The 13,617-nt window shown below is 35.5% G+C and overlaps 1 protein-coding gene and 2 long non-coding RNA genes across 3 annotated transcripts in view; 2 read left to right on the top strand and 1 right to left on the bottom strand.

Annotated features, from left to right (window-relative positions):
- The window catches only part of LOC147761801 (uncharacterized), a 130,906-nt gene that overhangs the window by 4,188 nt on the left and 113,101 nt on the right, over positions 1–13,617 (top strand). The gene's annotated exons all lie outside the window — the stretch shown is intronic.
- LOC106161739 (uncharacterized) lies at positions 2,480–8,209 on the bottom strand. The gene is made up of 3 exons (XR_015334725.1): positions 8,091–8,209; positions 3,283–3,384; positions 2,480–2,950 (listed from the first exon to the last, which is right to left on the bottom strand). It is a non-coding gene; the product is annotated as an uncharacterized LOC106161739 (long non-coding RNA).
- LOC106163999 (uncharacterized) lies at positions 4,454–6,764 on the top strand. The gene has a single exon (XM_013541751.3). It carries the CDS (start codon positions 4,792–4,794, stop codon positions 5,920–5,922), a length of 1,131 nt encoding a protein of 376 aa, XP_013397205.3. The 5' UTR covers positions 4,454–4,791; the 3' UTR covers positions 5,923–6,764.

Raw genomic sequence — 13,617 nt, 5'->3', positions numbered from 1 at the left:
CTTAGCCAAGGTGAACATATTTAAGCGTTGTAAATAAGGGGGACATGTTCCGAGTTGTATGTGAGCTTCATTGACAAAATTTACGATCTCTCTCTCTCTCTTTTGCTGATTACGCCTACCTATCTACAGTATAAACTGTTAAAAGGCGGAACGAAACATGTGCATAGTAGATCAGAGGGACCCCTCAGGTTGCAAGCCCTTGCATTGCCTGTTTAATAACACAAGCGACATTTAAGCTCTAATCCCAATAAAGGATTCGTGAAGTTAAAATGAAAAAAGTCCACTGCAAACGGTGGTAAAGTATGAATTTTTGAAATGTGCCGCTCACCTTACGGTTGTGTTACAAGCCTTCTGACACACCGCATTGGATGATTAAGTGTTAATGGGTTCGGTAATGTCACATTACCTTTATCATTAAAAAGATATTGTGAGATTACCCATACCTACGTTACAGCTAAACTACCTACGTTACGGCAAAACAGGCAAATACACATACATCAAACACAAAACAGCGCAATACATCAAACACAATACAAACAACAAAAAAACTTTCAAAACATATTTACAAAATATACAAAATTATTTAAAACAATTTAACAAAATATACAAAATTATTCAAAACATATTTACAAAATATTTACATTGAAAAATTTTTAATATGAACAAACAAAATATTTAAACAATTCGGAAATCATAAATAGTTATATACATATTTACAAAAGCCTTACTTTCAAACTTTATAATTTATCTAATTACATTAATAGCCCGAAGCTCTACCCTCACGACGTATCACTTCGGGCAAAACCTTTTGAATATGATCAATGTATTTGACGCACTTACCTTGGTCTACAGTGCGCCAAAATTCCCGTATCCCGTCCGCCAGCTGTTCTTTCGTCTTTGGCTTCGCTCGGTGCCGAATGTGATATTTCATCTCAGCCCACATCAGTTCTATTGGGTTGAGGTCCGGACTCTCCGGTGGAGTCCGGAACCAGTTGACGCCGTTTTCCCTCAAGTACTGCATGGTTGCACGACTGGTATGCATGGGTGCGTTATCCTGCATGAAGCGATGGCCTCGGGGAAACCTAAAAGAATGCAAGCCAGGGTTAAATATTGTCGGAATATAAACGACACAAAAATCGTTGGTTATAGAGAGATCAGTTGTGAGATAGCACAGGTGAGCGGCATTCCGCTGTCGTCAAATAGCGCAAAAATCGATGTCCTAGTGGGAACCTAAAAGAATGCAAGCCAGGACTAAAATATTGTCGTCATATAGGCTACCTAATTTCGCCCTTACCTCTGTCTGATAAATGGCAAAAAGGCAGCTTCTAAGATGTCTTGGTACCTCACGCTATCCATGGTGCCAGTGAAAATAGCCATTTCAGTGGCTCCCCTCTTGGAAATACCTGCAAAATACCACAACATGTACAGTATATCCGATCTTATGTCTGAGTGGGTCGGGAATCCGGAATGCTGGCCCGGACCTGCATGCACCGGCAGGACTGGTTGATACGCTGAGATTTTTGGTAAACAGCCCCAGCTATCAGAACAGACTCTCAAAAGAATATGTGTTGGCGGGACTGCTCTTAAAATCGTTTTAATTACTGTTTTTATTGTATTATTTTACACATTTTTTTTTACTCATCTTTTAAGGTGGTTTTAGTAATAAATAATAATAATATTTCAATTTGGTTCCTAGGCTGTTTACCATGATTGAAACACGCAATAATATCACTGTTCAAAAAATGCTGAAAGCATATGAAAGAACGTACACAAATATGAAAGAATGTACACAAAGTTTCGTGATCAAATTAAATTTTACAGGCGTTATTCAGCTTTTCTAAGACACCGCTCTTTTCACAACAGTGCTCAGGTTTGCAACTTACCTGCCCAAACATGAATTTTGTATGGATGTTTAGGTCTCGGTCGTAAGGGAGGGGGCTCACTAATGTCATTGCCATCTGCGTCACGCAACACTCTTCGAAAAACGTATCTTCCATTCGAGTCCATCTGGACAGTGCACTCGTCTGAAAGAAAAAAAGTAAATAATATTTTTAATTCCATGTGTAGCATTATAAACCTTTTTAATTCCATGTGTAGCATTATAAACCTACTGGTTCCGGGAATACTAGTGCACCAACCCTGCCAAATGACCGTTAGCAACTAAGACGATTGTGTATTGAAATGAAATGTTATCAGTTAACGTGTGAATGTAATTATACGATTTGTGTTAAAAAGTTATGAATTCCTACAAACCAGTAAAGATCACGTCGTCGAACGTGTCGTCAACAACCATGGCCTGTCGACAGAAGTCTACCCTCTTCGGTCTGTTAGCATGCCGAACAAGTTGGCAGTAGCCTCTCTTTGTCTTTGTCCATCCAAGTTTCTTTCTTAACCTCCGGACTGCTGAGTGGTGAACGGATAGACCTATCGGGAAAAAAAGGCAAATTAACATTTGCACGAGTACATCATATTTGTCCTTGTTGTCATGTTGATAGGAAGATATGCTCCTAGGTTTCTCTTCTGTTGATGAATCTGGAAATATGTTACAATATTCCTTCAGAAGATATCCATCGTTTTAATTCATCAATATGTTTCTAAATAAAGATTATCATTACACTGTAAAAAAAATAATGAAAAAATTAACCCAACTGCAGAAATCATTTGTATATTAGAAAACATGCATCTTTTTTCATATTGCCCAATGCAAATCCTGATATGTCTTTAACTGTTTTGATAAATAAATAAATAAATAAATACCACAGGGAACAGTTTTACCTTAGCTATTAGCTGTGGTACCATATGGTCTGGAGTTTGTTTGTGACCCTGATCTCCATGACAACAGGTCCAGATGAATGTCTGCAAACACATCAACGATGGCATCCAGAGCCTCCGCAACCGCCCACAATGTCTGGTCCTTGGTTACTACTTCCACAAGAAATGAGCCAAAATTCTGAAGGGAAAAATAAACTCAACAGCAAAACTGCCAAATATACAGACACCAAACAGCAACCAAAATTTCAACAACATTAGCAAAAGAGTTTTAAAAATTCTAAAAGCAATCGAAGTGTTCCCTTTAACAACAGGTAAAAGAAACAAATGTTTTTTCACTCTTCACAAACTGTTGGTTTTCTGATCATCAGTACAAACTTTCATGTCAGAGAGCTTTCATTATTTTAAGTTGTTATCAACTAGACAAAACAGTTCATTTAACACTGGTACTATTCCCTGTGAGTAAACCGTTAACTTAACCATACATGATGTACATGTACCTATCTGGGGTACCTTGTAGGTGTGTTTCCATCTCTGTCTTAATGGTGTGGTGGCTCACTGATATTACAGCTGCTATCAACAAAAAGTGTTTTCCTGGCCTATTGGCACACTACCCTGAGAGACAAAAATTAACACTAGGGATAAATTATGTTTGAAACAGAAAAGCTGGCAAAAATGCAATCATAAAAAGTAAAAAAAATTGTACATGCACACACAATTGAGGGATAATATCTCTTCGCATGAGATCTATATATTTCACAATTAAAACATTGTGAACAACTTATAGAAATATAATATATTGTTTTACCACAAAAACGGCAGTTATAGCTATTATTCTGATATTTAAGCTTGTCTTTAGACCACGTGACCTCCATTGATGGCTATACTCTCTTATAATCTCTTAAAAGATTATAACCAAAAAACACAAACTTTTCTAGAAAAAAAAAAAGAGGGATTCACTTTGAATGTAAAAATGGATTCATTAACCATTGGTAAATATTTGAAAATTGTTGTTTTCTCCAGGAAAATTCACTTTTTGGCCAAAACGCCAGCAAAACTGTCAAATATTATCCCTTTTAAAAAGGTCTATTCTTGCTCCTTTTTGAAAGTAACATGCCTTGGTGGAGTAAATGCAAAAACTGTCAAATATTATCCCTTTAAAAAAAGTCCATTCTTACTCCTTTTTGAAAGTAACATACCTTGGTAGAGTTAATGAATAAAGTTTTAATACCTATAACTGAACTAAATTTTTTATAAATTTCTTAACCTAAACAGCCAGTCTCTTTTTGCTGGGAAAATGTTTCCTCTGAGCAAAATTTTATCTAGGTACACAATGACTGGATGGTAAAAGGTCCATTTTTTTCAGAAAAAGAACCCCCCTTTTGAAACTGCTGGTTGCTGAAAGACTCATCACAACATCTACAGAACCAGCCTGACATGTGTGACAAATACAAACTAACTGATAAAGTCACTTCTTGTCTTTTAACAAGCTAGATGTAGCTTGATGGTGTCATGGTACATGTTTACCAATGCTTAGTGAAGTAATAACAGATAATTATATGCAGTGGGAATTGTGCAGATAACATCTTTAAATTATGGCATCTGAAGTATTGGAGAGAAATGACTTCAACCAATCAGATATGTCCACTGTAACCAGCAGTTAACATCATCCAATAGAATGACTGTATTCAAGATTTTAAACAGGAGGTTCCTAATACAACTTCTTGCATTGCTCAGTACAAAAACTGGGTGCATTGGTAATGTTGACAACAAGTTCATACAGAATCCAAATGTATATTCTTATGGTGCTCCGAGAGTTGAATTGTGAACACAATTACAGTATTGGAAAGGACATATCAAGCCTTGATAAGTCTTACATCTTATCCAAGTGACCGACTGGCTCACAGCAAAATGTAAGACAGGAGCTGTCTGGAAAAGGAACGAAAAACAAAAAAGGGGAATTATGTGAAAAGAAACCTTGGAATAGGGAATCCATGTAATCTTTCAGTGATTAATCATCTCATGAAATTCAAGAAAATAATTATACTGGAGAAAAACCTTACAAGTGTAGATTCTGTGACAAGACTTTTATACCACCAATTAACATTCTTTCAGCATTCAGTAAAAATGTGCACGGAAGAGAGACCTTACAAGTGTAGATTCTGTGACAAGAATTTTATTCATAAAGGCCATTGCACTGTGCATGAAAGAATTCATACTGGAGACAAACCTTACAAGTGCAGATTCTGTGACAAAACTTTTAAAGACAAAAAATCTTGCGTATGTCATGAGAGAATTCACACAGGAGAGAGACCTTTTAAGTGTAGATTCTGTGACAAAACTTTTACTCAAAAAGGCCATTGCACTGTGCATGAAAGAATTCATACTGGAGACAAACCTCACAAGTGCAGATTCTGTGACAAAACTTTTAAAGACAAAACTTCTTGCATATGTCATGAGAGGATTCACATAGGAGAGAGACCTTTTAAGTGTAGATTCTGTTACAAAACTTTTACTCAAAAAGGCCATTGCATTGTGCATGAAAGAATTCATACCGGAGAGAAACCTTACAAGTGTGGATTCTGTCATAAAACTTTTAAAGAGAAAAAAAATTGTATATATCATGAGAGAATTCACACAGGAGAGAAACCTTTTAAGTGTGTATTCTGTGACAAAACTTTTACTCAAAAAAGCCATTGCATTGTGCATGAAAGAATTCATACTGGAGAGAGACCTTTCAAGTGTAGATTCTGTGACAAAACTTTTAAAGACAAAAAAAATTCTATATATCATGAGAGAATTCACACAGGAGAGAAACCATTTAAGTGTAGATTTTGTGACAAAACTTTTAAAGACAAAAAATCTTGCGTATGTCACGAGAGAATTCACACAGGAGAGAAACCTTTTAAGTGTAGATTCTGTGACAAAACTTTTACTCAAAAAGGCCACTGCACTGAGCATGAAAGAATTCACAGTGGAGACAAACCTTACAAGTGCAGATTCTGTGACAAAACTTTTAAAGACAAAACTTCTTGCACATATCATGAGAGAATTCACTCAGGAGAGAAACCTTTTAAATGTAGATTCTGTGACAAAACTTTTACTCAAAAAGGCCATTGCACTGTGCATGAAAGAATTCATGGAGACGGATGAAATAAGTAATGTGGAAATTATGCCAGGTTACATGTCAATCCTCCCACGCACTGGTACATCCCTGCACCAATACTTCTCCTCACCGATACTCCCCCACAATTACAGATATACTGAGGGGCAGTATCGGTGTGGGTAAGTATCGGTGCGGGGGAGTATCGGTGTGGGGTCGTAATGATGTGCATAATACCAAAAATTAAAATCCTGCACCAATACTTCTCCTCACCGATACTCCCCCACAATTACAGATATACTAAGGGGATTATCGGTGCGGGGGAGTATCGGTGCAGGGGGTATCGACATGACCCCTTATGCCATAACCCATCATACAAATGAATAAGAGAACATCACCATTATTACTGACAATGATGTCTATGAAATACTTACTGGCATAAAAAAGGACCACGCCAGGTGTCATCACAACAATCATAAAAAATCCTTTCTACAGCTCTCAATGATATATTCAGATGACAGAAACAGAAAACAAACTCTTACCTTATAACTTTGCTATTTTTGGACATCTTAAGAACAATCAAATGTAACTGCTTCAATTTATCAATAATTATCACTTTTATATTGTGTAGGTTCCAACCATTATCTTCCATGATCAGACACATTATCTATGATAGATCATCTATAATAAAAGAACTGTACTTGGTCAAATACAGGATATTATGCTAGAAAATCCCTCTCTTCTATCTTTATTGTTGAAAACAGAACATGAAATAGTGTTTCATTTTCAAAGGATTTACATTTACAAGATGAAAAGAATTTAAATTATTTCACTTTAATGTATGAAATTTATATATCCTATGATTTAGAGGGAATAAAGAGTTGTAAAAGAACATCTTTTTGTTTATTCAACAAAATATCAAACTCCAAATGAATATTTGATAAAACCAGACATAGAAGACAGCACTTATAACAGACTTCAAAAAATAGATTCAATGACAGATAGGCAAGTCAGATATTGAGAGTTTAAAATCTCAAAAAAGAAAGTAAAATGAAAAAAAAAACAGGAATTATCCCTGTAGATGTAAAACTATATGCTTCGTCTAAAAGAAGTCGATGTTTTATCACTGTTCCCAGGTTTTCTGACCAGCCATCAACAAGTCACTACTGTGTCAGCACAATTTCAATATTTTAATTTATCAACTGAACACAATTCCACCTAACATTCTGTATCAGTGGGTCAGAGACATTTAATAATTCACAGGCAATTTCTGTAACTTCACATGATAACTTTTTATTGTACATGTAGTCCGTAAAGAGGTAAAGTAAGCTTGTTGATTATTCTGATTAAAATCAGAATAATCAACAAGTTTATTTGTATAAGACAATAAATTCATGAAGCCATTGTCTTGGTTTGATTCCCCACATATCGTTAGTATGTAACTGAGCAAGCAACAAGTGAACATTAAATGAATGACACTGGTTATAAATATTTTTGGATTTTCTCATAGCGATTTACATGTAAATATTTTGACCACAAATCAAGTAAGTAGTATTATCCAACACAAACGCATACAACGGTGTCCGTATTTTGAGCCTGTTTGTAATTTTTATCAATGTTAAATTTGCGCTGTTCCAGACAAGTGAACCATAAGTAATCCTGAACTGTAGTCATCAAAAGAAATTTTAGCATAATAATAATAATAAATTAATAAACATATATGTCAATGAATCAAAATATCAAAACATGAAAAATTCAGTAGTTAATATAATAGGCTAACCCAGTGGCAGATTTAGAGGGGGGGGGGGGTCAGGGGGTTGAACCCACTCCCTTGGGTTTCTGAAAAATAAAATACAAATCTCAAAAACTAGCTTTTTTAGCTACAAAAATCTGTTGATCAAAATTTCATGTCTGATCATAGGTAATAATTGATATCATATATAAACTTAGCATTGATATAAAATCCAGGGGCGGATGCAGAGCTATTTACTGAGTCTTCAAAATTATCTTTATTGATTCATCCTCAAATTTTGATTGTCTCCCATTAGAAAAAATTATATACCCGTCAATTTAAACTTGAAAATGTGACCGTCTTCCGGAAGACCCAGAAGACGGTCTGAATCCGCCCCTGAAATCTAAAAAAGTACAAATATTACCCGCTGACAGTGACCTCTGTATTGTGGCCAACTGATGACCCCATCACTAATGGTCAGTTTACCTGAGTGTCCCTAGTGCTGTCTTCCTGACTTGTTAACAACTGACCACTAAGTGAAGGCCTTGGGTTGCGGACCAGGGTGGTCACTAGAGATGCGGTGGACTCTGGTGTTGATGGAACGCACCTCCCCCCCCGCTTCCGCCCCTTGCTCAGGGCTGACGCAGTTGATTGTGAGGGAATCAACTGCCCCCCCCCCCCCACCCCCAGCAAACACCCCGGCTCCTGCTATGTGTCATGGATCACGCTAAATAATAGAATGTTTGACGCATCTCGGGTAAATAAAAAAGTTGCTTTCATGGGTTACAAATATACCCTATGGATTACAAATACACCATAATTTGTTTGAAAATTCATAATCAGAGCGAATGATTCTTAAATAAATTGACTGGTTAGACTGACGGAACGCATTCGTCCCATGCGCAGGGGTGACGCAGTTGGTTGTGAAAGGGTTAAGTGCCCCCCCCCCTCCTCCCGTTTCGCTCCTATTCTTCTCACCCTGAGTGTCAAAGATAACTTGAAACAAACATCTACACTACTATGACATACCCTTGTCGTTTCCAGTTACTCGAGACCGCAAGGGTTAATTGCTATTAAGATCTGAAGTTCAGGGTGCAGCTCCTACACCTGCGTGTCAAAACTATCGTTGGCTGGTTCATCTTCTGCCGGGAGTTGAACAGTTAACGTGATCAACAAATCGTTAGGGAGAGACCGATGGCATAGAGAATTATCAAGTTGTCTGCAAAGTGCTACACAGAGAAACTGCAAAAATGTGCTACTTTTAATCTCTTTTCAAAGATTGTAATAGACTTTGATTATAACAGCTCCACGCTCTCTTTTTATTTTGCAGTTCAATGGGTACCCCTCTCTCTCACCCGCCTCTCCCTAAAATGTTCCACTCCAGAAAAAAATCAATAATGCTATGGGAGAATTATACAGGCAATTGACCTACATTCTCCACTGCAGTTATTGGCGCTAGTTTAACAATATTATGACTTGGACGTGATAGCGTGATTCACACCTGTGATATGAAGGTTTATAATTTATATTTAAATAAATTCATAAACAGGGCGTGTCAATCAAATAATTGGAAAGTTGTGAGGGTAAAGAGACGTTATTTACAAAAGTAATAAAAACTGAACATGACTCAAAAACAGAAAAAAATGCATTTTTCTCTTATATGCAAATTAGATTGCCTGTAGTAATATAAGGCTGTCCGGAAGTGATGTTCACATCAGAGATTTCATATAGCGGCAATCATGATCACCTAAGCTATCTTAATTTTTATTATTTTATTAAAAAAAATAATAATAATGTATATTTGAAGCTAGCAAAAGCTACCAAAGTAAAATAACAATTTTCTTCTCATTATAAATCATTGCTCAACCCGCCCTTCGGAAGAATTTTGTAACAGCTAGAATGCTGAGAAGGGCTTCTTGACGAGAGCCCCGGTGTACGCCCCCTCCCTCCCCTCGAGAGGTACTGTAAAGATCACTTTTATTAATATGTTCCAGCGAATAGGAAAATTGATTTTTTTAGATATAAATAACTCATATTCCAATGCTTTTTTTCGCATTTTGTCTGTGGCTCTGCTGATTTTGAGAGAGAGAGAGAGAGAGAGAGAGAGAGAGAGAGAATTTGTCTAACGTTAAATCGCGAGGATGTGGTATTTAACTGCTATGAAATTTCCATAACTTTCATGTCCATATTGAATGATCAATTCGGCAATAAGATTTAGATAACAAGATTATGCGAATAATAAAGAAATTGAGAAAAAAAAAAACAAATTCAAGAAAGATTGCATTTTTTTATTTTCCACACAATCCAAATGCAATAATTTACCAGTTGACTTTTACCAGTTGACGCCAACCCCTTAAATCTGGCATTGAATAAGTGGCCAAATCATGAAATATGTGGATTATATTTGGCGTTATGACGTTAAAATTTTAGCGTGGGACACAAATAGAAAAAACGCACATCTTGCGCTTTGGTAGTTGACCTTGCAAGTAATGCTACATCTTAGATATTTATGAACAACTTAATTCTACATTTGTATAGAATGATCTTGTACTCTGATCCTTAGATGAGGAGCAAAAAGCACCAAGAGAAGTGTATTAAAAATATCTTTATCGGCATATTTATAAAAATATAATTTGTTTGTTTTGGCCTACAATCAACAGCGACCAACGGCTTGTCACACCTAGCACATTATCATCAATTCTGTGGTAGACGTCACAATCATGTTGAGACAGAACAGACGCCAGAATATCACCCCGTATAATAATGATTTTTCTTATTTATTGATAAGATATTGATAACCCAGTGGGTTGAAGTTCTAGATAAATATTAAGAGCACTACAATAATAATAAGATACATTTTAATGAATCTAAGGTTTCATTCCATTTCGTTCTATGTAGATCAATCCAACTCTGCTGAATGCAATCAGTTTAACAGATTAACACACCTCCTCTTGTTTCAAACTTTCTTGTATAATCACCACCTTTTCTGTATTCTACCAAACGCCAGGCGGAGGCTTAACAATTTGAAATATCAATTCTCGAAGAAAAAAACATTTGATGCGAGTGGAATTTCATTTCTTTCATTACATATATTCGAGTGCCGTATGTGAAAGAATCATGTGATGTATGATATATGTTGAAATCTTGTATATGTCAATATTGACAGCATGAAATGACAGGAGGATATTGGGGAGGTAGAATAAAACTGTTATAACTTGTGAAAGACAGTACAGACGTGCGTTTTGATAACTGGTTGTATGATGCAAAGTGAAAATAAATCAATTTGAATGAAATGCTTCGGCAAAATATAGGCATAGCGTATTTTCACGGCGTTTGCGCTGACGAGTTAAATTATTGCACGAATTTTCCTGGGATTAGTGGTATTTTTCTCCAACTAATCAACCCTTCTTTCCTGCCACTGGCCAAAATTGTAAAAATCTGGAATAATTTAATAAACGGCTTCGTTATCATGACCAGGTTCCACGCACGCACACAGACATATAGGGCCTATTCGAAAGTTTATTTGTCATTGTTAAAGTAAATGAAGACTACATCATCGCACATTCAGATATGATCACATGATTTAAAGTTTATAAAGTTTTAGTCTGTTGATTCCAGCAGATGGCGTCATAGTTCGCTCAGGTCGGTCACATATACTAAACTCTGTTCAGATAAAAATGTGCATTTGATCATAACCAGTGACGTAATGTTTCATTGTGGGGGTGTAAGGGTATGAGATTAATTTTATCAATGGAGTGTTTTGAAATATATCTAACACAAATACATCCTTTGATTTTTTATTGCAGTAAATTGTCAATGAAGGTTCACCTAACAGATAATGATGATAATTGAGTAAACAATGTGTCCAAAATATCCTGCCTCCTCCCCCATGAATCATATGTAACCAACACTCCAGAAAGAGATGTCACGTCTTCATCAGTTCTGAGTGACCAGGGAGTGGATGCGTGGCGGTCCAGATACTAAGTATACGAATATATCAGTTTCAACCGATTTAGTACAACGTTTTAAGATATTTATATTAGGTATTTGATGATAACTTATTTGTGATTCATTTTTGATGCCTGAATGCTTAGTTTTGGAAATACCCCAATATTTTCCCCATTTTGCTTCCTCCACATTTTCGCCAGCTCTTCATATCTCATATGCTCTTCATGTTAATTGAGCGTTAGTAGATATAGTCGTAGGAGTAAACGTTTTGTGTGTATTTTTCTCAATCTTTTTGAGAAGGAGAGAGATAGTATATGCAGGAAAATAGGTAGATATAAAACTTGTTTGCAAATATCTTTAAGAAAATATATTCCTCTATCCAGTAAAGAGTGAAGTAATTTTTCTTCAATCAACAGCTTAATATTGAAATAGTTTACCTTTACCTCCAATATTTCGATGTTTAAGAGAACATTCATCATTACTCACCTGGATAGCCTCATTCCATGCTTTTAACATTATTAAGCTGTTGATTGAAGAAAATTACTTCATTCTTATAAGATAAAACAGCTGATAATATTCTTCTGATTTGTCCAGTTTATATTTATTTACATATTGGTAATATTACATCGAATAATATTGCTTTTGCTAATGTCTTGTGGGCTATACTTTTTAAAAATGTGTTCTTTTATCCAATAAAAATTAATGACAAATGGGAATGTTACATTAAATAATATTTTTTGCTGGCTTCAATTTTTCATTTCTTGTTCTTAAATTTTTTTAGTTCGGCATATAAAATAATATCACTCTCTTCAAAAACATGGGTTTTAATTTCAATTGAAAGGCATATAATGCGCGTTACACCTTAACCTAGAAAATAACATCCTGAGAAATTCAACAATTTCCCTTTATCACCAAAGCACACTCTTATCCAACACCGAGGACAAAAGCACGATGCATATAAGTTTTAAAAAGTCAAGTTGTTATATGCCGTACTCTGTTACTTCCCAGTGCGGTTTACAATAGATGAGTTGTAAATTTCAAAATTTTTGCCGCCATAAGTAAAATTGGCCTTGGTCCATTTTCAATACGAGAGGGACTTTTTTGAAGCTATAAACGAATTTAAGAATCGCAATGCTATAAACTGTTTTCGATACCGTATACCTTGCACCTTGATGATTTGTTGTTAAAATTTCTAAGAAAATTAAATGACTTTATGGATCTTATTGCTTTGAACTGTTCTGGATATCGTGTACCTTGGTGACTTATTGCTAATTTATTATTTTTTTTTCAATTTAATGACTTTATGGGTCGAATCGCTGTTAACTGTTCTGATTATTGTATGCCTTGGTGATTTATTGTTGAAATTTCTAGGAAAATCAAATATAAGCTACATATGGGACCAGCACTCACTACCGGGGGGGGGGGGGGGGGGGGTATGTGCCTTTGCTTTACTTTAAACGCTCAGAGAAGAGCTTAGAAAACTTAATTTCATAAGCTTGTTCTTGTTAATGAACCAATTTTCTGATGTCTAGGTTCGTAGTATGTACACTATGACTTTCGTAAAATGTAACTGAAAGATGATGTCTCTTAAAGGAATCTAGATTCTGTGTAAAGATGAAAGAATTATTGATACCATTTTTCAAAATCGGCTCAACTTTGAAAAACTTACTTTCTGTTATTAGATCGATCAGTAGGTGCAAAAATGTTTTCTCTCTACATGTGCTATGTGAAATTAATTTTTGTTCAGTTCATTGCAAAACATTTGTCACAAGAGTTGTAGAATTGCTCATGATTTTAAGTATTTAGTTATGGAAATAATTCTTATTATATCGTATGGTTAGAAACAGAAAAAAATCAACGTCGGATCCGAAACATTTAAATGTGGTTAAATTGTGAAATTCTAGGTAATTTATAGCATTATGTGTATTTGATAATGTTAGTCCAGAGTAGGTTTCCTTCTCGATTTTTCTGATGTTAAAGGTGTACTGAATACCGGATCCGGCGTTGTTTTTTAAAGGAAAAAATCTCTTCCGAAATATTTTCTTTAATATCAAACATAAGATCA

The sequence above is a fragment of the Lingula anatina genome, chromosome 5 (genome assembly GCF_051362555.1).
Source record: "Lingula anatina isolate TDL-2025a chromosome 5, LinAna3.0, whole genome shotgun sequence".
NCBI classification, from domain to species: Eukaryota; Metazoa; Brachiopoda; class Lingulata; order Lingulida; family Lingulidae; genus Lingula; species Lingula anatina.
The sequence above is the reverse complement of the archived record's forward strand: the minus strand, read 5'-3'. Positions and strand labels throughout refer to the sequence as shown.

Bases quoted from the DNA above. Each gene is read 5' to 3' on its own strand.
- LOC106163999 (XM_013541751.3), top strand. From the start codon at position 4,792: ATGAAATTCAAGAAAATAATTATACTGGAGAAAAACCTTACAAGTGTA.